We start from the raw sequence: 25147 nt of genomic DNA on the forward strand, positions 1-25147 counted from the left end.
TGTAAAATGGACACAATATCATGAGCAGAGAATACAGGCTCACTAAACAGCAGTGAATATTAAAGAGAAATCCCAGAGACTTGGCTTTGATTCACAGGAAAAGCTGGTGGGGAGAGAAAAGAAATGTGATTCAAGCAAGGAAACGGTCCTTTGGTATTCTGCCGACTGCCTCATACCCAGCTGCAATCAGCACATACTCTCAGGGAAGAAGAGCTACCTGTAGTGGGTCCCAGGTCCAGACTAGAGTCATTCAGGTCTTCTTCCTCTTCCCAGAAGTACTGCGGTGGCTGCAGAATGCGGGACTCCTCACTCTCATCGCTGGGGAAGCCGGACCCGGGGGCTCCCAGGCCAGCTCCCAGGCCCATGGCCTCACTGGGCTCCTCTGCGTCCAGCGGCTCCAGGCCAGTGGGTAACAGGAGGTCCAGCAGAGAGGTGGAGGTGAGGCCCTCTGGGCCAGATTCATCAGACCCAGCTGCATACACGCCCAAGGACACTCCTGCACAAACACAAAAGCCGGATCGTTATGAGGGGCCAGGAGGACGGGCTGCTGGGGGTTAAGACATATCTCCACAACACAGAACCTGAAGAGGGGGCAGGGCTTTGGGGGACAGGCCTCACACCAAGGGGCTGCCGTGGCATCCTGAGATGCCATTCTCATTTCACTTTTCCCCCACTGATTTGAGAGAGAAAGAGAGGAAGGACAGAGAGAGAGAGAGAGAAAGGAAAAGAGAGAGAGAAGTATCAACTTGTTATTTCCCTTCATTGTTCCATTTAGTGTGTACTCACTGACTGCCTCTCATACGTGTGCTGACGAACTCAAGACCTCTGGTGCACCAAGTTGACACTCTATCCACTGAACCACCCAGCCAGGGCGCTAGTCTCATTTCAAAAGAGGCAAACGCTTAGCCCTCCCAGTGGCTGGGACAAAAGAGAGACAGAGGGAGATGGGCAAGAGAGAGTAAGGAAATTGACTGACTCAGGATCTGTTGGGCATCAGCTTGCTCATAGACCGAACACTCATCCTTTGCCACATCTGTGTTAGGTGCTGGGGGCACAAATACAGCTGAGAAAGGGTCCCAGCTTTTAAGGAACTTGTGTGGCCACTGTTGCTATCTCAGGTTGAAAATTTTCCAAAACTGCATTAAGAATATGATTTGTATTTCAGCAATATGGAATCCTGAACATAGTCTTTAAAAGACCAACTGAGGGCACAGGTCAAACTCATCCAGTGTTAATAATAACATGTTTGTTTAGAATCTTGAATCCCTCTCTTCTATTTTATTAAATAAATAAGTAAACAAAGAAACAATCATTTAAAGGGTATCTTTGTTACAAAATAAACAAAAATTAAGGGGCATCTTTTCCTAGCTTTCTCATTCACTACTAGGAATACAACCATATTTGCCAATTTCACAACTTAATTATGGCATTAACTTAATTACACAAATATTACCGACTTGCTATTTGTCTTCCAGAAAGTTGCTTAAAACTTCTAGGTCTCTCAGTCTCATCCAAAAAATGAGGAAAGTGGATGAAATGACCTCTAAATTTTCTTTTCTATGATTAACATTCACTGATGTATGAAAGAGGGAATTTCAGGAGTTATTTCCTGCTCTGCCCCTGTTGTACACTGTGACCTAACTTGACAGCAGTTCATGGAAATCTTTAGTGATGTTAATAATAAAATAAAAGCTAATATTATTGATGTCATGTGCTATCCTGCATGCGCCCCAACCAGGACCCACCCAGCAAGCCCCCTATCGGGCGATGCTCTGCCCATCTGGGGACATTGCTCTGTTGCTGGGCTACCAAGCTATTTTATGCCTGAGGCGAGGCCATGGAACCATCCTCAGCACCTGGGGCCAACTTGCTCCAACCAAGCCATGGAGAAAAGAGAGACAGAAAGAGAGAAGGGAGAGGGGAGGGGTGGAGAAACATATGGTAGCTTCTCCTATGTGCCCTTACTGGAATTGAATCTGGGACATCCACATGCCAGGCCAACGCTCTACCACTGAACCAACTGGCCAGGGCCAAGCACTATCTCCATTTGAATCTTTACAACTACCTTATGAAATAGTAAACCGCCTGACCTGCGGTGGCGCAGTGGATAAAGCGTCGACCTGGAATGCTGAGGTCACCGGTTCAAAACCATGGGCTTCCCTGGTCAAGGCACATATGGGAGTTAATGCTTCCTGCTCCTCCTTTCTCTCTCTCTCTCTCTCTCTCTCTCTCTCTCTCTCTCTCTTTCTCTCCTTTCTAAAATGAATAAAGTCTTAAAAAAATTAAAAAAAAAATGAAATAGTAAACCATAAGCTTGGCTCATGCCAGCATGGTGAGTGGCCACAGAAGAAAACAGGTCATTCCAGACTCAGAAATGAATTCTGTTCTATCAGAACTAGAGTGAGCATCCTGAATATGACGGAGTCTGTGCATGCTATACACAGTTAGACAACACAGGTCCACGAATAACAATGAGTTGTAAAGGGCAGCATTCTGGGGTAGGGTGAAAGGGACTTGAAAAAGTAAAAATTATGTAGGGGAGGATAAACAGGTCTTGAAATCAGACACAGAGGGATGTTCTGGCAGAGAGAACTTGTCACCAAGAAACCAGGCTTGCACTCTGGCTTCCCCAGCTGAATGACTGAGTAGCTACTTTACTGTCAGCAGCTTCAGTTTCCTCATACAATAAAGCAAGAACAGCAATTCCTCCAGTCCTCACAGAGGCAGGGGCGTCAAATAATGTGAGCTCCATGTAGTGTACAAACTGTGCTACAAAGAGTAGATGTATTCCACAAATGTGTTATTATCCTATATAAAGAATAGAGAATTGGGATATTCATAGCCAGAAAAAGAGAAATTTGAGAGAAACAATGCTTAGCATCTTCAAATATACATACATATATGTTTTAATGAGAGAGAAAGAAAAACAGACAAGGACAGACAGGAAGGGAGAGAGATAAGAACATCAACTTGTGGTTGCAGCACTTTAATTGTTCATTGATTGCTTTCTTCTATGTGCCCTGACTGGGGGAGGGGTGCTCCAGCTGAGCCAGTGACACCTGGTTCAAGTGAGTGACCTTGGCTCAGGTTAGCGACCTTTGGGCTCAAGCCAGAGACCATGGGGTCATATCTATGATCCAACGCTCAAGCCGGCGACCCCGCGCTCAAGCCATAAGAGCATGCATTAAAGCCAGCAACCTTGAGGTCTCGAACCTGGGTCCTCAGTGTCCCAGCTTGACACTCTATCCACTGCACCACCATCCGGTCAGGCTCAAATATTTTTTAGGTTTTATTTATTTATTTTGAAATGTTTTATTTTTTTGATTTTAGAGAGAGGAAAGAAGAGAGCAAGAGAGAGAGAGAGGAACATCTGTCTGGTATGTACCCTGTCTGGGGATCGAACCGGCCACCCCTGCACTTCAGGATGATGCTCCAACCAACTCCAACCAACCGAGCTATCTGGCCAGGGCTCAAATATATAGTTTTTAAGATGTTGATGTGGATAATAAATATTCTATGCATCTTCAGAGAAAAAGACTAGGACTAATGAGTGGAAACATGGAACAACATTCGAGGGCCCAAAAGCCTTTTACCAGAAGCTGGTTACCTCTATCGGCCTGCCTAACTCTTTCTCCTACTAGCAGCTCAGCTTCTGAGAAGTGTTCTCTGACCACTTCTAATCTAAGCGAGGTACCACTCCTGTTATCACAGCCTTCTGAACAAACTGCTTTTCTCACGGAACCGTAATAGACTCCTTTACCGAATAGAGAGCCTGTGAGGTCAGTGTGTCCCGTGTCCGGTTTAACTTTGTCATTCCAGTGCCTCAACAGTCTCTGAAATATAAGAGAGGCTCAAAACATGTTTGAATAAATGAAGGAATAAATGAATAAATAACCCTTTTGTTTCACAATGAAATAACTGAGGCCTCATGAATGAAGGTCAAATAACAAGTTAATAGAAGAGCTGTAACTAGCTGTTTCTCTCTACCAAAAGGTCTTACAAATGCTCCACAAAGAAAGACCGGAAAGCTAGTACTTGCCGGGCGGGGTATCCTTCTGCCAAAATATACATAAAGGAAGAGAACACCCAAGGTAGCTAAACACTTCAGGAGCAAGGAAAAAGGCCAGAAGTAAAGACTGAAAGACATCCTTTTCCTTTTAGCACTCTGCTTAGGGTGCTCACGCAAATCCAAAAGATACAGTGAGTGGCTCAGAGTGCAGGAATCTCTCCTCTTGCAAAAGACCTCAGGTCAGTGAAGTGGCTTTCTATATTTTCACCAAGAATCCCTTTCACTTCCACTTCTGTGCGGACCCTATGTTTGGAAATATGTCATCTATAAACTGCACTCAGTAGTTATTTTCTCATTTTAAAAAGTTAACCAGGCCTGACCAGGTGGTGGTCCAGGGTAGAGAGCGTCGGACTGGGACGCGGAGGACCCAGGTTTGAAACCCCGAGGTCGGTGGCCTGAGCACGGGCTCATCCAGCTTGAGCATGCTCCCCCTGTCAAGGTACATATGAGAAAGCAATCAATGAACAACAAAGGAGACTAAGGAGCCACAACAAAGAATTGATGCTTCTCATCTCTTTGCCTTTCTGTCTGTCCCTATCTGTCTGTGCCTCTCTCTGTATCTGTCACACACACATACACAAAAAAAGTTAACCAGAATCATATGCCAATTCGAATCAAAATCTGGTTTTAGATGGATGTCGTGTCTTACTGGAGGTCAAGTTTGTAGTGAGACTTTCAGTCACACAGAAGAATATGGTCACTCCTGAGCTCTTTTCATGTCACTCACTATACCAGGCCCTCTCGGGCATACAAAGGTGAGCATGAGACAGCCTCTGCCCTGAGAAAATGGCCGTTGTTTGGTCATTTCTAAGTTTTATCAGTTGACATAATAGCTCTGCTCTGCAGAGGAGCCAAATATGAGAAGCTAACATGGAATAACTCATTCAGTCCAGAAAGAAAAAAGTCAACAGATGAGAAGTGTTTGCAATAATTAAATAACAAGCATTTTACAGGTTCCAAGGGCACTTGAGCAGCCAGTTTTTGAGAAGACCATGAAGTGAAGATCTTTATGGACATCCGTATACCAGTCTCTAGCAAGTATGTTGGGATAGACATTACTTCCGCTTTTTTAGAAAAGTGCAAACTGATTTTCTTAATTCTTGGAATTTTACCCTCTACAAAACCACTGGAGGATCAAACAGACATTGCCTCTTCAACACCTAAGCGTCTCCCTCAGACCTGCACTGTGGTATGGTGGCACAGAAGTCCAGGCTCTCCAGGACAACCTGGATCTTGAGAAAGCTGTGTCTGTCCTCCTGAGGAAAGTCTGCCCAGCAGTCCTATTGATCTCTCATCTCTGGGGATAAAATACTTTATAGTCAATGAAACTTTTTCTGCAGAGGTCTGTGGTCTGAGGAATTCACTGGTCTATTCCCTACCATGTCCATGACTTGACGATTCCTCCATTCTCTGAACCTCTCACTATTATCTGTCAAGTGGAGAAGCCACAGTCTTTCTCTACCTCTTCTCCCTCCTCTTCCTTGTCTTCCTGTCTGGGCAGCAGGGTAGGAATTAACAGAGATTTTGATAACCTTGCTGAGAAGCTGCTTGTAAAAAAGGAGTGTGGCTTTTCATTCTTTTTTCTACTAAACAGTTTCATGTTCTTGAAGTTATTTTTCCCATAATTATTTCTTCTTTTTATAGACCTTGAAATTTTCAAAAGCCTGGAAAATGAATATTTAGGTAATTACAAGAGGTTACTTATTTTCAAACTGGACCTCAAAATAGTAATTGAGACCTAACAATTCTACATATAATTACTTTTGCACTTAACTAATCTGCCTTAATTGAGACCCTACCTAATTTAAAATGTCAGAATTACACTCTTTGTAATTGATTTTTTTTTCTCTAACACCTACAATTTTTTATTACTTCATTACTGCCAACAGAGAAAAGGTGGAAAAAAGGAGGGACATGAAAAGATTCTGGGAGCAGTCTTAAATAATTGAAAATCTGACCCAATCTACTCAGAAAAAGAGGCACATGAAGCAGGCTTACATCTTGGGAGGTGAAGACAATAGGCTTTAGCAATCCCATGCTTTATCTCCCCTGATGTCTGCTCCTGACCCAAACATCCTTTTCTGATTTCCACCATCAGCTCTATCCCACTGTCCCCCCTACTCAGCAGCTCTGAAGTCCAGCTCTCTCTAAGCCCTTGCCAGACACAAACACGGAGCTCCCCAGCAGTATGTATGACACAGCCAGCCCCCCTCCCCCACCCTTGGGTGTCAGCTACAATAGAGATTGTCTAGCACTGTCACCCCACACACACACACATACTCATACTCTGTATGTGTCAGAGAAACAATGCTCTAGGGTTTTTATAGGGTTTCCACACAAAGATGTGTAAGAAAAAGACATACTGCTAGACACGCACATGTCATCCATAGGAGGGGTAACAATGTGTGTCATGAGAAGTGTGTATGGGGCAGAGGAGGGGGAGAAAAAACAGAAGGGAGAAAAGCTGCCCACAGCAACCAGTAGCTAGCCATGTAAGGGTGCAGGCAGTTACAACTGGGCATGGGTCCTGACACACTTTGCTGGCCAGTTCTGGTGTGACTGTCAAAATATAAAATAGTAAACTAATCAATATTTTATTTGTTGAATCTCACCTTTGTCAAAGAAGGTTTAAGGCAGGAGTCCCCAAACTATGGCCCGCAGGCCGCATGCGGCCCCCTGAGGCCATTTATCCAGACCCCACCGCACTTCTGGAAGGGGCACCTCTTTCATTGGTGGTCAGTGAGAGAAGCATAGTTCCCATTGAAATATTGGTCAGTTTGTTGATTTAAATTTACTTGTTCTTTATTTTAAATATTGTATTTGTTCCCGTTTTGTTTTTTACATTAAAATAAGATACGTGCAGTGTGCTTAGGGATTTGTTCATAGTTTTTTTTATAGTCCAGCCCTCCAATGGTCTGAGGGACAGTGAACTGGCCCCCTGTGTAAAAAGTTTGCGGACCCCTGGTTTAAGGTATGCAAAGTAGGTGTGTGTGAGTGTCTGAGAGAAACACTGGACATTTTTTTCTGTGTACCACTTAGGTCCTTACCTATCCCTGATGGACAGTGGGGAAAAAGTACCCCTGCTGCACTGCGCCTTCCTGGGACATGCTCAAGAGAGGCCCCTTTGCCCTCCCAGACATGTTTTCTTGGGATTCTGTCACTATGGCCCATGGCAATGGCCCATCTCACTGACCCCATCGAGCGAAGGCCACGCCTTCCCTAAGGAAGAGGCCCTTCACGAGTCTCTGCTCCATTCATACACATCACACACTGTGCTCCTGTCGCTGTGGGTTAACTGCATGGGAAGTGGGTATTAGCCAGTGTCCTGTGCACACTGCTACATATCCATGCACAATACCCACGTGCCCACTGGAAGTGGGGTCAGCCCAGGTGATCTGACACAGGAGCATGAACACTCACTCCAGTACTCCTCTCCACCAACACCAGTTACCAGTGGCGCCCCAATATGCACTCGCGACACCTCTCTCCAATACTGTCAGTCACGTCCTGATCTGACCCACCTTGCAGACGGCCCTTCTCCCTCCCCCATTTGTGGTGGCGGCCTGTCTCACGGGCTGTCACATACCTTGTCCCCCCAAACCCCCGCTGCACACACCTAAATCCTATGCCTGCCACCCAGAAGCTGTCCTCAGGCTTTGTCGCTTTCTCACAAGCACCTCCATTTCACTCCTGCCCCGCACCCCCAGCCTATCATTACCCACATGCGTCCCAGTGTCCTTGAGTAGCTGCTGAATGGAGAACCGTCTCAGGGGGTCTCTCTCATCCCTGCGGTCCGCTGCGCCGGAGCTATCCAGCAGTGTCACTGTCACAAACAGACCTTCGGGGGCTGCCATGTGTCTTTTTTAATAAAGTAAGTAGCCCAACACAGCCGAGGACATCCATTCACGACACACCCCTCCTCCGTTCAGTAACACCACACACGCAGACGCGCGCCCCGGGCGCAGCAGCTGGGCAGGGGCCGTCGGGCAGCCTCCCCTCGCAGCCGCGGGCACTCGCCCCCCAGCTCACTGTCGCACCCCGCTCCCGCTCCCGCGAGGCTGTCGCAGAGGCCCACGGGCCCGTGCGCCCTCCTCGTGGCCGGGCCCCGCCAGCCCCAGCGCCCTCGTCCAGCGCCGCAGGGAGCGTGCTCGGGCGCCCGGCTCGCTCGTGACAATGTGTGCGTGTGTGCGCGCGTGTGGCGCTCGCGCATGGACCCGCTCCCACTGCAGAGACGCTCGGCCGCCTCACGCCCCCCACTCCCTGCGAGCGCGCGTGCGGCGGAAGGACCGCGCCGCAGCCCAGCCGGACCGCGCTCCCGCCCACGCCAGTCCTTTGTTGCGGGCCGGGAGCTGTCCAGCACCGCGGCCGCCCGCCCGCCCGCCCGCCCAGCGCCGACGCCGGCGCGCACTCACCGCCTGCCAGCAGCAGGAGGAGCGGCCGCAGCAGCGGCTGCAGCGGGACAGCCCGCAGCCGCCGGCCCATGGTACAGCCGTCGCCGCCCGCAGCCGCAGCGGCGCGGCGCCTCAGCCTGCGTCAGGGGCCGCGCTGGCGGCGGCGGCGGCGGCGCGCGCCCGTCCCATTGGACCACGCGGCCGTCACTCACTCTCGGCCCCTCCCGGTCGCGTGCCGCGGGCGCGCCCCCGCGGAGACGAGGAGGGTGCACGGGTGGCCACCCCTCCGCCTCGTCCCTTGTGCCTGGTCAGCCATTCAGCGCCGTGGAGGCCTGGAGGGGGCGGAGCCGCAATCACAGAACTTGTTATTTGAGGCCTCGCGCCTCGCACCTCGGAGTACCCGCGGTCGCCTGTCTGGCCGCAGCGACCAAGGTGAGCTCCCGCCCCGAGTCACCCGTCTCCCGGGAACATTTCCTGCGCACGCAGGAGGCAGGTAGATCCGTCATCAAATGAGATGGATCAGAGGATAGGGGAGTGACGCTAACGAGTGACGATGTGAAGTGTCGCCAGTTGTACATCACGAGGTAGAACAGCAGCTCCAGCAGTGGTGTCAGGAAGGCTTCTCAGGGGCACTTGAGCAGGCGAGCCATGAAGGCCAAGGTAAGAGACGGACAGGGCGAAGGCTCTGGGCCAGGAGGGAGCCAAGAATCGACTTGAAGCCAGTCTGGTGCACATCCTTATTTCAGATTGGCTCTGAGACCTTGACTGAACCTCTTCGCACCTCCGGGTCCCAGTTGCCTCATCTGTTAAAAGCCTGTTTTGGGTTATTAGGTACGTGTTCCCCTCCCTCCCTCCCAACCTACCTTCCTTCTTTCCTTCCTTTCTTCCTTCCTTCCTCCCTCCCTCCCTCCCTCCCTCCCTCTCTTCCTTCTCTTCCTTTTCTACTTTATTTTCCTTTCTCTTTCCCTTTCCCTTTCCTTTCTCTTTCTCTTTCCTTTCCTTTCCTTTCTTTTCCTTTATTTTGGAACTATACTGCTCACAAAAATTAGGGAATATTTCAAAATGAATATGAAGCAATTTTTAAAAAGCATTCTATTGTTTTTTATTAAACAAGAACAAAAGAGGAGCAAACCACAAGTTAAAGGAAGTCGTTGTATTATGCAAATGAGATGCAAAACCAACTTATTTCATTGATGAAAATGCACTATACAAAAGGCGGAAAGTACTGGAGTATCTGCACATTCCCTGACCCCCTAATTTTTGTAAGTATAAAAGGAAGTTTATTTAGAAAGTCATAGAGGTATAAGAAGTGAGCCATAGAAGAAAGGGGCTCAGGAAACAAGTTACAGAGGCAGAAGAAGAGCCCCTTGGAGCTTAGGAGGAAGAGACAGTCAAACATACTGTGCCTAACCTGGAGGGGTGGGGAAAGGCATGGCTGCTCCTTAGAGAGATCCTCTCTGCAATGTTTCTTACCTTTTAAGTGTTTTGTCCCGTGGTAACTAAAGTTCATTCATGTGCCAAGCACCACTGTGGTGAACAAAACAGGTACACCCGGTAGTGGGATTCAGCCAGTTTGGCAAAACCAATACCTAATTTTTTGATGAGTTTAACTGATTTTTTTTTTTGTTTTGGGGTTGTTGTTTTTTTAATTAATTTTAATGGGGTGACATTGATCAGTCAGAGTACATAGGTTTAGAGAAAACATCTCCAGGTTATTTTGACATTTGATTCTGTTGCATACCCATCAGTTTAACTGGTTTTTAAAATGGCATTTGTAATGAGGGTTCTCTCTAAGGTGGGCACCAGGGCAGCTGCCCAATGTGGAAATCACAAATTTACATTCCTTACTCTTTTTTTTTTCTTTCTGAAGTTGGAAACGGGGAGGCAGTCAGACAGACTCCCGCATGCACCCGACCGGGATCCACCCAGCATGCCCACCAGGGGACGATGCTCTGCCCATTTGGAGCATCGCTCTGTTGCAACCAGAGCCATTCTAGCACCTGAGGCAGAGGCCATGGAGCCATCCTCAGTGCCCAGGCCAACTTTGCTCCAATGGAGCCTCGGCTGCAGGAGGGAAGAGAGAGACAGAGAGGAAGGAGGGGGGGTGGAGAAGCAGATGGGCACTTCTCCTGTGTGTCCTGGCCGGGAATCGAACCCGGGACTCCTGCACGCCAGGCCGACACTCTACCACTGAGCCAACCGGCCAGGGCTTCCTTACTCTTTTTTAATGTTCATCTGTGCAATCGCATATTTTAAGTTCCTGTAGTAATGTTCATTCTGTCCATAGGTGAAAAAAATTGATGGAACTATGCTTGTATCAATAATATTTATTCATTTGATAAAACTCATTATATGTTTGATGAAATACTATATTTTAATTTCCTCATGCTCCTTACTTCAATAAACAAACATATAACATAAAAAGAAAAAGTGCCAAACAACCAGAGGGTGACAAGCTGTCATTGGAAATATCTTATAAATAATAGTTTTATTGTTTTTTGTCAGATATTAATATTTTTTCATTAATGTTTTAAAACGTTTTCTTGTAACATAATCTAGTTTTGTGTACCTCTTTTGTCCTTATTTAAGTATTAAAGACATGAAATAATAAACTACCTTTTGGTCTATCTTTTTTTATTCTTAAAACGGTCATTAGGGCAGAGAATTGGCTGTTTAATTATTTGAATCCCACCACTGGTTACACCCTCATCCTCATAGTTTAATCTAGTGAAGAAGACAGAGAAATATCAACACCACACATCTGGTCGCATGGTTACAACTGTAGTGAGGTCTCTCAAGAAGTAGAAGGGGCAATGAGACAGTATAGGACAGAAGTCTCACACTTGCCTTCCTTAAGACACACTGAGGCTGGCACTGGAAGGAGGCTGGGTTAGGGAGAGAACATTACAGGCAGAAAGAAAAGCATATAGGCCCTGGCCGGTTGGCTCAGCAGTAGAGCGTTGGCCTGGCATGCGGGGGACCCGGGTTCGATTCCTGGCCAGGGCACATAGGAGAAGCGCCCATTTGCTTCTCCACCCCCCACCTCCTTCCTCTCTGTCTCTCTCTTCCCCTCCCGCAGCCGAGGCTCCATTGGAGCAAAGATGGCCCGGGCACTGGGGATGGCTCCTTGGCCTCTGCCCCAGGCGCTAGAGTGGCTCTGGTCGTGGCAGAGCGACCCCCCGGAGGGGCAGAGCATCGCCCCCTGGTGGGCAGAGCGTCACCCCTGGTGGGTGTGCCAGGTTGATCCCGGTCGGGCACATGCGGGAGTCTGTCTGACTGTCTCTCCCCGTTTCCAGCTTCAGAAAAATACAAAAAAAAAGAAAAAAAGAAAAGCATATAGTTAATTCCTGAGTTAGACAGGAGCTCAACCTTTCTGAGGAGCAGAGAAAAGTCCCAACCCTTTCTAAATTACTGCAATTTGAATATCTCTAGCAGTCATAATTTTTTGGAATTTTACTTTGTATATATTGATAGTACATTCAGAAAACACTTCTTTAAAATAAATTATTAGATTGAATTTCTTTCAAATGCTATTTTCTCCCCTCTATTACTAGACATTGGAGGATCTCAAAGGACTCTTCCAGGACTTGATACTCAGGAGAAATAGGAGTTGGGGTAGAGGCATGGGAAAGTGGAAATGGGTCATACTCGAAGAGAAATCATGAGCAAAATGTAGCTCAGTAATGATAGTACTTGCCATATGAAATTTCAGAGACGATTATTTCATGGTTAGGATTGGGCAGAAGACAAGGTTCAAAAGATAGATGACTTACTATCTAAATACAGTGTGTCCGTAAAGTCATGGTACACTTTTGACCAGTCACAGGAAAGCAACAAAAGACCACAATAGAAATGTGAAATCTGCACCAAATAAAAGGAAAACCCTTCCAGTTTCATACCTATTCAGTGCAGTTCGATGTGGGCTCACACACAGATTTTTTAGGACTCCTTAGGTAGCTATCCCGTATAGCCTCTACAGACTCGTCACTGACTGATGGCCTACCAGAATGGGGTTTCTCCACCAAACTGTCAGTTTCCTTCAACTGCTTATCCCACCGAGTAATGTTATTCCTATGTGGTGGCGCTTCGTTATAAACGTGCCGATATTCACGTTGCACTTTGGTCACGGATTTGAATTTAGCGAGCCACAGAACACACTAAACTTTCCTCTGTACCGTCCACATCTTGACTGGCATGGCTGTGGGCTGTTCCACTGTATACACGGTGTTACGTCATCATCTGCGCATGCGCACATGCTGCCACATCATCCTACAGAAACTAGGAGAGTTTTCCTTTTATTTGGTGCAGATTTCACATTTCTATCATCTTTTGTTGCTTTCCTGTGACCGGTCAAAAGTGCACCATGACTTTGCGGACACACTGTACATTACTGAATTTTTGGTTCATTCATACAAAGTAGTAAACCCTTCTATTATAAATGAGTGGAACAAGGGAAAAGCGACTAATCTAACAACATAATGAAAAGCAGTACATAAATTAGAACTTTTAGATAAAGATATTCTTACTTAATTCATAGAACTGCCACCAGAGAAGACCTGAGACCAAGGGGGCTTCCCTATCCTTGGTTCTTGTCACGCTTGCAAGAAAGCATTCAGGTGAGACAGAGACAGGGTGCAGCGTTCAAGCAAAGTAGGCAGTTTATTAGAGGAATACACTTGGCACAAACCACAAGCACACAACTCAGCTATTCTAAGCTGTTCAGGGTTTTTGTTTGTTTGTTTGTTTGTTTTGGCAGAGACAGAGAGAGAGGGACAGATAGGGACAGACAGGAAGGGAGAGAGATGAGAAGCATCAATTTTTCATTGCGGCTCCTTAGTTTTTCATTGATTGATTTCCCATATGTGCCTTGCCCCAGGGGGCAACAGCAGACCGAGTGACCCCTTGCTTGAGCCAGCGACCTTGGGCTCAAGCTGTGAGCCTTGCTCAAACCAGATGAGCCTGTGTTCAAGCTGGTGACGTCGGGGTCTCGAACCTGGGTCCTCCACATCCCAGTCCAACACTATCCACTGCGCCACCACCTGGTCAGGCTGTTGAGGGTTTTAAGGGTTATATATTTTTTAACTGTAAGTTTCCCTGATATTGGAATCAGCACACAGGGTCTCAAGATTTCCCCCTTTGAATTGTTGTGGTTTTTCTTATAACTGTTGGGACCTCTGGTTATTTTATTTTGATGGGTCTCGGAACTGCTGAGTTTCTCATTTAGTGGGTGAAATAAACCCTTTTTATTTCCCTTCCCCTCTTTCTTTCCTAGTAGATATGTATTTTCCCTTACATTTCCCCCTCAAGTGATACCATCCAAATGCTTTTGGGCTGTTGAAGGTCGACTGTCAGTCTTCTGTATCTACTTCCTGCTGAGTGAAGACATAGAGCTGGTTCTGGGATGGCTTCACTTGTTCCCTGTCTGGGCAGGTAAGGGTTAGGGTTCTGCGTGGAATTGGTCAGCAGCCTGATCTAGGTGGCTGAGAGGTATGCTTAAATATCCTGGTTGGGCGACCATTTGTTTCTAGCCTGGAAGATACAAAATGAACAAGGGCATTAAGAATACAGGGTCTGAGTAGAATCAGAAGAAGCAAGAGCTCCATGACCAGATGCTGGACCAGGAACTCCACCCTTGTTTGGCCTGGGCCTGTAGCTACCTGGCCTTATCTAAAAAGTGCCAGATATGGTCCTGGACTTGGCCTGTTTGGTTGACCCCAAAACAGCATTCCTCTTGAAGCATGGCACAGATACCTCCTTGGGCAGCAGCTAACACATCTAGACACCATCTGTTTTGGAGAATGACCACCACCAAGGAGTTCATTTGAGTCTGGAAGGTGGAGAGAGAGGCTGCAATCCGGTGTTAAGCTGAGCTATCTCAGAAGAGAGATTGACATAGATGTTTTTTGTTGACACGGCTCCTGTGGTCCTGGTGGCGGCAGCTGCTACTCCAGCCGAGATGCTGATTCCTACTAGAATGGGAATCAGCAGCCCTCCTCCTTCTTAGATTTTGCAAGAGGTGCTTAAGAGGATTGGTATAGGAGCTGCAGCTTTGGCAACAGATATAGTAGGTAAAACATATCCTAAGGTGGAAAGTCCTGTCCTATTAGTGGGTAGGTATTGATAAGCAGAGTCTCCACAGATAATACTATATAATCCTTTCTTTGGAGAAAGGCATTCTGACATATGATTTTTATCAGATTGGGATTCCTTATATTGAATGCCCCCAAAGGTAGGTTCTCCTAGAGGCAAATTTCCAGAAATAAGTACCAGCGAAAGCTGCTGCAGTTAAGGGGCTGAAAAAGGGGGTGTTATTGTGGGAACTGTTGTGGATTTTGTCCTTCCAAAACATGTGTCAGGTGGTGCCAATAGAAGCGTGTCCCTGGGAAGTCTGTATTATAAATGCAGGAGCAATGGTCTGTTCCTACACTTCCCTGAAAGGATTTGGCCATTGAAGATAGATGGTGACAATTTAGGGGTCTCCCATGACAGAATCCTCCTGTGCAGTCTTGCCTTTGAAGAATAGTTGTTTGGTGAAGGAGTGAGGATGGAGAAGCTCAAAGGGGGGTCTGATAAGGGAGAAAGAGTTTGGTTGTCAAGATGTATTTCAATAGTGAAGTTGTAGGATGTATTACTCAAAGATCCTACAGTGTGCCCCTGGTCAAATCTGGAGGAATGGAGACAGAGGGGGGCTTCAGTTTTTTTTATTTTTTTTATTTTTTTTATTTATTCATTTTAGAGGAGAGAGAGAGAGAGAGAAAGGGGGGAGGAGCAGGAAGCATCAACTCCCATATGTGCCTTGACCAGGCAGGCCCAGGGTTTTGAACCGGCGACCTCAGCATTCCAGGTCAATGCTTTATCCACTGCGCCACCACAGGTCAGGCAAGGGGCTTCAGTTTTGAGTATGACCCCAATATAGATGGGCTCCACCATAAGGTGAGTGAGATGCTTTTGAGCAGTTGATAGCTATAAACCCTGGTATCTGGAAAGAGTTGAAAAGTACATGAACCCTGGTGTTTGGGCCCAGAGCTGCAGTGAAGCCGGCTATGCCTCTTTGGACCAGCCTAAAGCATATAAGCATGCTCAGTAAGAGTGGTTTTAAGTAGTATTGTCTAGTAAGTTAACTGCAGCCTGTAGGGGCTTAATAAGAGGAGAAGTATGAATTAGGAATATTGGTTTGAGATAGAGCAATAGGGAAAGGGTAAAGATTTTGGTTAGGAGTCCTTTGGTTTGGATTAAATGGTTAAGGTTTACAAAAGAAACAATTCCATCCAGAATGGAGCAAGCAAGTCCTCGTGCATAGGTCTAGTATTATAAAGAGAAGCTAAAGAATAGTAACAACCCAGAACAAAGTCAATTTTAAGGCCTCATTATCAATAGCTACTTATCTGGTATTTTTAAAGAGTAGGTCTTCTGTGGGTTCACAGGTCCAGTTATTGTCTCTTGATTTGGCTGTTCCTTGTTTAGTTAGATGATAAGGCTTCATTCTAAAATGATGACTCCAACTGATCACTCCTGGAACTTTAATTGCTATGGGAGAAGAGAGGATGACTTTGTAACTAGGGCTGAGTTGGGAAGGTGGAGACCCTTCCTTTCAGGTTTTTATTAAAACCTGGGATCCAGGCCTGACCTGTGGTGGCGCAGTGGATAAAGCGTCAACCTGGAATGATGAGGTTGTTGGTTCAAAACCCTGGGCTTACCTGGTCAAGGGATATATGGGAGTTGATGCTTTCTGCTCCTCTCTCTCTCCTCTCTCTAAAAATGAATAAATAAATTAAAAAATTTAAAAACTAAATAAATAAATAGAACCTGGGTTCCAGGTTCATTCAAAGGGGTTGTGGTGGTTAAAGGAAGTGTATTTACTCCAATTTCTTTTTTTTTTTTTTTTTTTTTTTTTTTACAGGGACAGAGTCAGAGAGAGGGATAGACAGGGACAGACAGACAAGAATGGAGAGAGATGAGAAGCATCAATCATTAGTTTTTAATTGCGACACCTTAGTTGTTCATTGATTGCTTTCTCATATGTGCCTTGACCGCGGGCCTTCAGCAGACCGAGTAACTCCTTGCTCGAGCCAGCGACCTTGGGTCCAAAGCTGGTGAGCTTTTTGCTCAAACCAGATGAGCCTGCGCTCAAGCTGGCGACTTTGGGGTCTCGAACCTGGGTCCTCCGCATCCCAGTCTGACGCTCCATTCACTTCGCCACCGCCTGGTCAGGCTACTCTAATTTCTTGAATGGCCTTTTGGAAGTTTGCTAAAGAAGTGATATATCTAGCCTGGCCTGTGGGGGCACAGTGGTAAAGCGTTGACCTGGAATGCTGAGGTCACCAGTTTGAAACCCTGGACTTGTCCAGTTGAGGCACATATGACAAGCAATCAATGAACAACTAAAGTGAAACAACTATGAGTTAATACTTCTCCCTCCTCCCCTTCTCTCTGTAAAATAAATACTTAAAAAAAAAAAAGAAAGAAGTGATATATCTAATGGTATGCTTGAGCTTCTCATCAGATAGGAGGTTGTGTGAAGAAAAGGCCTTCCACGGAAAGCTTCAGGTAGACTTAGACCTAACAAGGAGCCGGGCTTACTCTCATTCTTAGTAGAGCAACGGGCGGCATTAAGTGCCAGTTCTGGTGAGTTTGCTGTTATAATGTAGCCAATATTGTTTTCAGGGTCTGGTTTGCTCTCTGGACTTTCCCTGATGACTGAGGCCTCCAGACCTAGTGAAGATGCCATAGGATGCCTACGACCTTATTAACATTTTGAGTTACTTGTGAAATAAATTGAGGACTATTTCACTTTGTCAAGACCAAAGGAATCCAAATGGAGGGATTAGTTCTTCCATTAATATTTTGTCTTCTGATGCCCGTTCTGTTTTAGTAGGAATGCCTTGACCCATCCTGTACGGGTGTCTATTAGAACTAATAAATATTTAGGTCTCTGACAAGAGGACATCTATGGTAAAATCTCATTGCCACTCTTCCCCCAGATATGGTTTTCGTATTCTGTACTAGGTCTACCAATGGAGGGGGTGGTCTTGAGCCGTGAGGATCCTTTAGAGTGCAGAGAAGGCTGTTTGGGATTATTTGTTTGATAGTTTTTGTAACACCTTGCTGGTAAAGAGGTGCATACAGATCCAGGTTAGATTCTGTCTCCCAAAGTGACAGAAATCGTGTAAGCCCTTGATTACCTTCCATTGCGTGTTTTGGGGGAGGTGGATGAAGTCCTCTTTTTGATACCATCCTGCTCTATTTTTATTTTATTTTATTTTATTTTATTTTTGGTATTTTTCTGAAGTTGGAAACGGGGAGGCAGTCAGACAGACTCCCGCATGCGCCCGACCAGGATCCACCTGGCATGCCCACCAGGGGGTGATGCTCTGCCCATCTGAGGCATTGCTCTGTTGCGAACAAAGCCATTCTAGCGCCTGAGGCAGAGGCCATGGAGCCATCCCCAGCGCCCGGGCCATCTTTGCTCCAATGGAGCCTTGGCTGCTGGAGGGGAAGAGAGAGACAGAGAGGAAGGAGAGGGGGAGGGGTGGAGAAGCAGATGGGCACTTCTCCTGTGTGCCCTGGCTGGGAATCGAATCTGGGACTCCTGCATGCCAGGCCGATGCTCTACCACTGAGCCAACCGGCCAGGGCCCAACCTGCTCTATTTTTAGTATATCCATGCTGTTAAAGTCGTTCACTCTCCTCCCTGTGTACTGAGGTATAAACTGACTTAGCCTGTTGTGGGTATTAGATAGAGCCCAACCACTGGTTCTCTTGCTGCAGCTACTTTTCTAGCAGTGTGGTCAGCAAACCTTATTTCTGGTGCCATTTCAGCTATTCCTTTCTGGTGGCCCCTATAATGAATTACTGCTATTTATTGGGGCAAGTTAACCCTGACTAGGAGTTGTAAAATGTAAGGTCCATATTTTATTGGTTTCTGTTTTGCATTTAGAAAACCTTTTCTTTCCAAATAGCTCCATGAGCATGTAATATTAGAAATGCATATTTAGAATCAGTGTCTGTATTTGATCTTCTATCCTTCCCTAATTCTAAGGCTCTTCTGAGGGCCCTTAGTTCTGTTAATTGTGCTGAGGTTCCTGGGGGCAAAGCTTGAGCCTCTACAACACCATGCTGGGCACTACCACACATCCAGCACAATGTCCCTCTTCCCTCAGGACATTGCTTTCATTTAAGAACCAAACTTCGTCTGGATTTTTGCGTGGTTGGTATTTTCTCGTCTGCTGGCATAAACTTGGTCTGTGACCTCACAACAACTATGTGTAGCCTCTGCGTGTGGAGTAGGCCGTAGGGTAGCTGGATTCAAGCAGAACAGCTCTCAGTCTTTAACTGTGGATTTTCTATTAAGATGATCTGATATCTCGCCCTGGCCGGTTGGCTCAGCGGTAGAGCGTCGGCCTAGCGTGCGGAGGACCCAGGTTCGATTCCTGGCCAGGGCACACAGGAGAAGCGCCCATTTGCTTCTCCACCCCTCCGCCGCGCTTTCCTCCCTGTCTCTCTCTTCCCCTCCCGCAGCCAAGGCTCCATTGGAGCAAAGATGGCCCGGGCGCTGGGGATGGCTCTGTGGCCTCTGCCTCAGGCGCTGGAGTGGCTCTGGTCGCAACATGGCGACGCCCAGGATGGGCAGAGCATCGCCCCCTGGTGGGCAGAGCGTCGCCCCTGGTGGGCGTGCCGGGTGGATCCCGGTCGGGCGCATGCGGGAGTCTGTCTGACTGTCTCTCCCTGTTTCCAGCTTCAGAAAAATGAAAAAAAAAAAAAAAAAAAAAAGAAGATGATCTGATATCTCAACCTGTGATTATTGGAAAGCCAGTAAGGTCCTTTAGTATTGAGTAATGGGCCAATTTAATGAGAAGTATATAAAATTTTATCTTGTTCTAAATGAGGCAATGAATTCAGTTTTGGGGCAGTGTATCTAATTCCTTTGAAAAATAGCCTAATAGGCCTCTTGGTGGGTCCCAAGGCCTGAGTCAGGACCCCTAATGTTATTCCCTGTTTCATATATAATTAGAACTAAGCTTAGGGCTGGTGCCTGTGTAAGAGCTTCTGTTAGTTGTTTGAAAGCCTTTTGGTGTTCTCCCTGATATAAGCTAGTTGACCCTTGTTGATTGCTCCCCTTCAAAGCCCTACAGAGGGGTCTGGCCTTCTCCCCATATTCTAGAATCCATAATCTGCAATATCCTGTTAATGCTAAGAATGCTCGGAGCTGTTTCTGAGTGGTGGGCTCAGAAGGGCCTAAAATGACCTGTATTCTATTTGAGGATAATGTTCTTTTTTAGGAGTTAATATAGGGCCTAATATTCTACTTCCTGTTGTAATATTTGTGCCTTATCCTTAGATATTTTTTTTATCTCTTATTTGCTAGGAAATTCAGGAAATCACATCTGCAGCCTAGCTCCTCTGTAGGAGAACAGATAGTTAAGTTATCTACATATTGAATTATTTGACCACGCCCCTAAAGTGAAAAGTCCTTTAAGTCCTCTGCCTGTGAAGGGATTGAGTTGTCCACATAACTGTGGACTGTTCATGAATCCCTGAGAAAGGACAGTGCAGGTCAGTTGTTGCTTATGTCTCTGTGAGTCTGTCCATTCAAAAGCAAAGAAAAATTGGCTGGCTGGTGTTATTTACAATAGCCGAGATCTGGAAACAGCTCAAGTGCCCATCATCATATAAGTGGATACAAAAGCTATGGTACATTTATATAGTGGAATACTATGCAACCATAAAAAAGAAGGAAGACTTACCATTTGCAACAGCATGGATGGACCTGGAGAGCATTATGCTAAGTGAAATAAGCCAGGCAGAGAAAGACAAGTACCGTATCATTTCACTCATATGTGGAATCTAATGAACAAAATGAACTAACAGGTAAAGTAGAGACCGACTCATACATAGAGAGCAGGCTGACAGCTGTTGGGGTAAGGGGGCTGTGAGAGGGAGGTGAAGGGATTGAGCAAAAGTTAAAAAAGTAAAAGAGGCCTGACCAGATGGTGGCGCAGTGGATAGAGCGTCGGACTGGGATGCAGAGGACCCAGGTTCGAGGCCCCGAGGTTGCCAGCTTGAGTGCAGGCTCATCTGGTTTGAGCAAAAAGCCCACTAGCTTGAACCCAAGGTTGCTGGCTCCAGCAAGGGGTTACTCGGTCTGCTGAAGGCCCGCGGTCAAGGCACATATGAGAAAGCAATCAATGAACAACTAAGGTGTTGCAATGTGCAATGAAAAACTAATGATTGATGCTTCTCATCTCTCTCCGTTCCTGTCTGTCTGTCCCTGTCTATCCCTTTCTCTGACTCACTCACTGTTTCTGTAAAAAAATAAATAAAATTAAAAAAAAAAAAGTAAAAGGGCCCTGGCCGGTTGGCTCAGCGGTAGAGCGTCGGCCTGGCGTGCGAGGGACCCGGGTTCGATTCCCGGCCAGGGCACATAGGAGAAGCGCCCATTTGCTTCTCCATCCCCCCCCCTCCTTCCTCTCTATCTCTCTCTTCCCCTCCCGCAGCCAAGGCTCCATTGGAGCAAAGATGGCCCGGGCGCTGGGGATGGCTCCTTGGCCTCTGCCCCAGGCGCTAGAGTGGCTCTGGTCGCGGCAGAGCGACGCCCAGGAGGGGCAGATCATCGCCCCCTGGTGGGCAGAGCGTCGTCCCTGGTGGGCGTGCCGGGTGGATCCCGGTCGGGTGCATGCGGGAGTCTGTCTGACTGTCTCTCCCCGTTTCCAGCTTCAGAAAAGAAAAGAAAAAAAAAAAAAAGTAAAAGAATGGACATGGACAACAATGTGATGATTAGTGAGGGGGGAGGTGGAGGAAGGTATAGGGGTGAAAAATGGTAATGGACGAAGACTTGAATTGGGGAGGTGAACACACAATATGGTATAGAGGGATGTGTTGTAGAATTGAACAACTGAAACCTGTATAATTGTGTTATCCAGTGTCAGTCACCCAGTAAATTCAACTTAAAAAATTGGCAAGCTGGATCTAGTGGGATACAGAAGAAGGCATCCTTCAAGTCTAGTATAGAGAACCATTGGGTTTACGGAGGACTTTGTCCCAAGAGAGTATAAAGGTTTGGTACTATAAGATGTATAGGAATAACAGCCTTATTGATTTCCCTTAAATTCTAAACCAATCTATAGGTTCCATCCTTTTTCTTAAAAGATAAGATGGGAGTATTACAGGGAAAATTGCAAATTACTTGCAACCGATGACCAAGGAATGTAGTAATGATTTTCTGAAGCCCTTCTCTGGCCTCTAAATTTATGAGGTATTGTTTTCTATTAGAAAAATTGGTTGGATTCTTTAATTTGATCATAACTGGTTTGGCTTTATGAGCCCATTCAAGAATTCCTGTTGCTCAAATTTGAGAGTTGATTTTCTTTTCTTTCTTTTTCTTTTTTTTTTTCTTTCTTTTCTTTTCTTTTATTTTTTTATTTATTTTTTTTTTTGAGACAAACAAAAGTTGACTTTTAATTCTCCAAATGTGTCTCAGGGAGCATATGTGAGTATTTGGGTCCATTAACTTATGAAATGAGCTTGTCCCTTAAGAATGTATGCAGAGCTTTTCACTCTGATATCTCTGACTGACCTCTTAAGCATGCCTTGCTGCTGGTTTGAACAAAAATACACCTAGTCTCTGCTCTTTGGGTAGCCACATGGTTGATTTTTCCAAGTAGCATGGATGAAGAAACTTGTCTCTACCCTCCTAGGTTATTTTGGCTGGTCTGATACTTAAAATCTACATGAGACAGATTAATAAGAGAAAATAACCAAACTTAATTACATATGTGTGCATGGGAACCCCCCATATATGAGAGGTTCCAGGACAGAAAGTTAACGTGATATAATATATAACATCCTGAGCTAAGGATGAGGTGAGATGCCTTCTAACTTCAGAGGGGAGGATGGTCATTGTAGGACGATAAAAAGAACAGATGCTCAGTAATTAGAAGTTTGCCCTGCTGTATAGATAGCTCATAAAAAGTTGTTTCTGGAGAGCTGAATTCTTATTTCTTATCTATATCAGTTTCAGTTGACTATTTAAAAAAATTTTTTTTTGACAGAGAGAGAGTCACTGGGACAGACAGGGACAGACAGACAGGAAGGGAGAGGGATGAGAAGCATCATTTCTTCATTGCAGCACCTTAGTTGCTCATTGATTGTTTTCTCATTATGTGCTTTGACCGGGGGGCTACAGCAGAGCGAGTGACCCCCTTGCTCAAACCAGCGAGCTAGTGCTCAAGCCAGCAACTTTGAGGTCATGTCTGTGATCCCATGCTCAAGCCAAGGACCCTCTGCTCAAGCTGGTGAGCCCGTGCTCAAGCCAGCGACCTCAGAGTTTCAAACTTGGGTCCTCCACGTCGCAATCCGATGCTCTATCCACTGTGCCACTGCCTCATCAGACTCAGTTGATTCTATTTTAACAAATAATGCCATAATAGGGAGGTTCTTCAGTGTCTATGGAGAAAATTGAGTCCTAACTTAAAATATCTCTGCCTAGCAGTGGAGCAGGATACCTGGCCATAATTAAAAATTGGTGTGTCGAGGTGGTTTCCCCCGAGGCAGTTTAGAAGTAGAGTAAATACTTTGCCCTGGCTGTGCCATCCACTCTCCTTATGACAGTGTTGTTGGAAGAGAGGGGTCCCTGATAGGAGGTTAGCACAGAGAAGGCAGCTTCCCTGTTTCAACAAAAATTAAACAGTGGAACCCTTGTCACTTCAAGGGTTACCCTTGGCTCCATCCCTTCTAGGAAGATGCTCCCATCAGTTCAAGGCCGTGGCATATGAGCGTGCCGACCTGTGGTCTTTGGCCCTTGGGGGGGCAGTTTCTCTTCCAATGACTGAACTTTTGGCATAAGGGGCACAGTTTTCAGGGAGGCCCCATCCTGGGCATTCCTGCTTCTAGTGCCCAGGCTTTCCATATTTATGGCAATTCCAAAGTGAGTGCCCTTGGGTTTTCCCCTTGGTGCCCCTGTCGGGCAGCTCTCGACCAAGTCTGCCTCTTTGTGCTTTTCCTGTGCCAGGGTTCTCTCCTTCTCTTCTTGATCTCTGTTATAGAACACTGAGGAGGCTGCCCTTAGCATACACCCCGTGGGAGTTACTGCTCCCGTTCCTAACCTTTGTCATTTCCTTCTAATATGTGGGGCCAACCAAGTCATGGATTTGTCTTTCGGTACTTTTTCTAGCAGGATCCTCAGGATCTAGGTTATGTTTGAATATCGCCTCGCACAACCTTTCCAAAAAGGCTGTCGGGTTCTCCTAGGCTGTTGGTCAGTAGTTGGCAGCTTATTATAATTGAGTGGTTTCTTTTGAGAATTTTTTATTCCCTATTAAGAGAGAAAAGCACGTGGTCCCTTGACCACTTTCCATCGTCTGTGCTATAATTCCAGTGAGGGTCTGTGTGGGGTACTGCCTCCATTCCTGGAAAGTAATTACCATACTGTAGGTGTAACTCGCTGGCGTAAGCTGTTGCCTTCCTTTAATGCTTTTACCTTCAGAAGTTGCTAAAGCCTCCTGAAGAACCAGATTAACATCCTGCCAGGGCAGATAAAAGGTTAAGGGAGTTTTTTTTTTATTCACTTATAAATTTACTGGGATCATTTGTGAAGCTACCTAATCTGTATTTGTTTATTAACTCCTGCATGGTGAAAGGGACCTGGAGCCTTACTGTCCCAAATGATTCCCATAGGGGAAGAGCTGAGAGGGTGCTGCTCTAGTGGGTGGTCTGTATTCTCTTAGGCTCAGTTGCCCCATCTTCCCAAGGTCTTCAGATTCTGTATGTGGTGGTGCTGGTTCCAGGGTTGAGGGGACCACTGGCTCCTGCAGTACCATAGATGGGGGCATAGAATCTTTTCCCGTATTTCTAGGGTTAGGTTCCTTTTATTTTATTTATTTATTTTTAAAGATTTATTTATTTTTTAGAGACAGAGAGTGAGTCAGAGAGAGGGATAGACAGGGACAGACAGATAGGAACGGAGAGAGATGAGAAGCATCAATCATTAGTTTTTCATTGCGCGTTGCAACACCTTAGTTGTTCATTGATTGCTTTCTCATATGTGCCTTGACCGCGGGCCTTCAGCAGACCGAGTAACCTCTTGCTGGAGCCAGTGACCTTGGATTCAAGCTGGTGAGCTTTTCCTCAAACCAGATGAGCCTGCACTCAAGCTGGCGACCTCGGGGTCCTGAACCCAGGTCTTCTTTTTTTTTTTTTTTTTTTTTTTATTCATTTTAGAGAGGAGAGGGAGAGACAGAGAGAGAGAGAGAGAGAGAGAGGAGAGACAGACAGAGAAGGGGGGGTGGAGCTGGAAGCATCAACTCCCATATGTGCCTTGACCAGGCAAGCCCAGGGTTTCGAACCAGCGACGTCAGCATTTCCAGTTCGACACTCTATCTACTGCGCCACCACCTGGCCAGGCGGGTTAGGTTCCCTTTAATTTATGACCACCAAGATACATCCCAGGGTCATTTCTTAGTTCCATAAAGTCCTGCACATATAGCACCTCTGTCCATTATCCTCATCTACAGAATAGATCTAGCTGTAAGATAGTGTTATCATTTAAACTTGCATTTTTAGGCCAAACTTCCTATCTCCTAATTTATATTGAGGCTATGCTGTATTTCAGAAAAATATCAAACATCTTTTCTTTAAGGTTTGTGGGTCAGACTTATTCCAATTCTTTTTTTTTTTTTTTTTTTCTGAAGCTG

General features: G+C 46.1%; 1 protein-coding gene and 1 long non-coding RNA gene across 6 annotated transcripts in view; one reads left to right on the forward strand and one right to left on the reverse strand.

The window, feature by feature from the left end:
- Nucleotides 1-8597, reverse strand: part of PODXL2 (podocalyxin like 2) — a 43886-nt gene extending 35289 nt beyond the window's left edge. For all 5 annotated transcript variants that reach the window (XM_066353164.1, XM_066353163.1, XM_066353161.1 and 2 more), the window contains exons 1-2: nt 8482-8597; nt 218-496 (exon numbers count right to left, since the gene is read on the reverse strand). In XM_066353164.1, coding sequence (XP_066209261.1) covers nt 218-496; nt 8482-8551 — 349 coding nt within the window. In that variant the 5' untranslated portion in view covers nt 8552-8597. The remainder of the gene's footprint in view (nt 1-217; nt 497-8481) is intronic.
- Nucleotides 8598-8724: 127 nt separating this feature from the next.
- Nucleotides 8725-9716, forward strand: LOC136383345 (uncharacterized). The gene is made up of 3 exons (XR_010747398.1): nt 8725-9120; nt 9207-9291; nt 9575-9716. It is a non-coding gene; the product is annotated as an uncharacterized lncRNA (long non-coding RNA).
- Nucleotides 9717-25147: the final 15431 nt, after the last annotated feature.

The sequence above is a fragment of the Saccopteryx leptura genome, chromosome 11 (genome assembly GCF_036850995.1).
Source record: "Saccopteryx leptura isolate mSacLep1 chromosome 11, mSacLep1_pri_phased_curated, whole genome shotgun sequence".
NCBI lineage: Eukaryota > Metazoa > Chordata > Mammalia > Chiroptera > Emballonuridae > Saccopteryx > Saccopteryx leptura.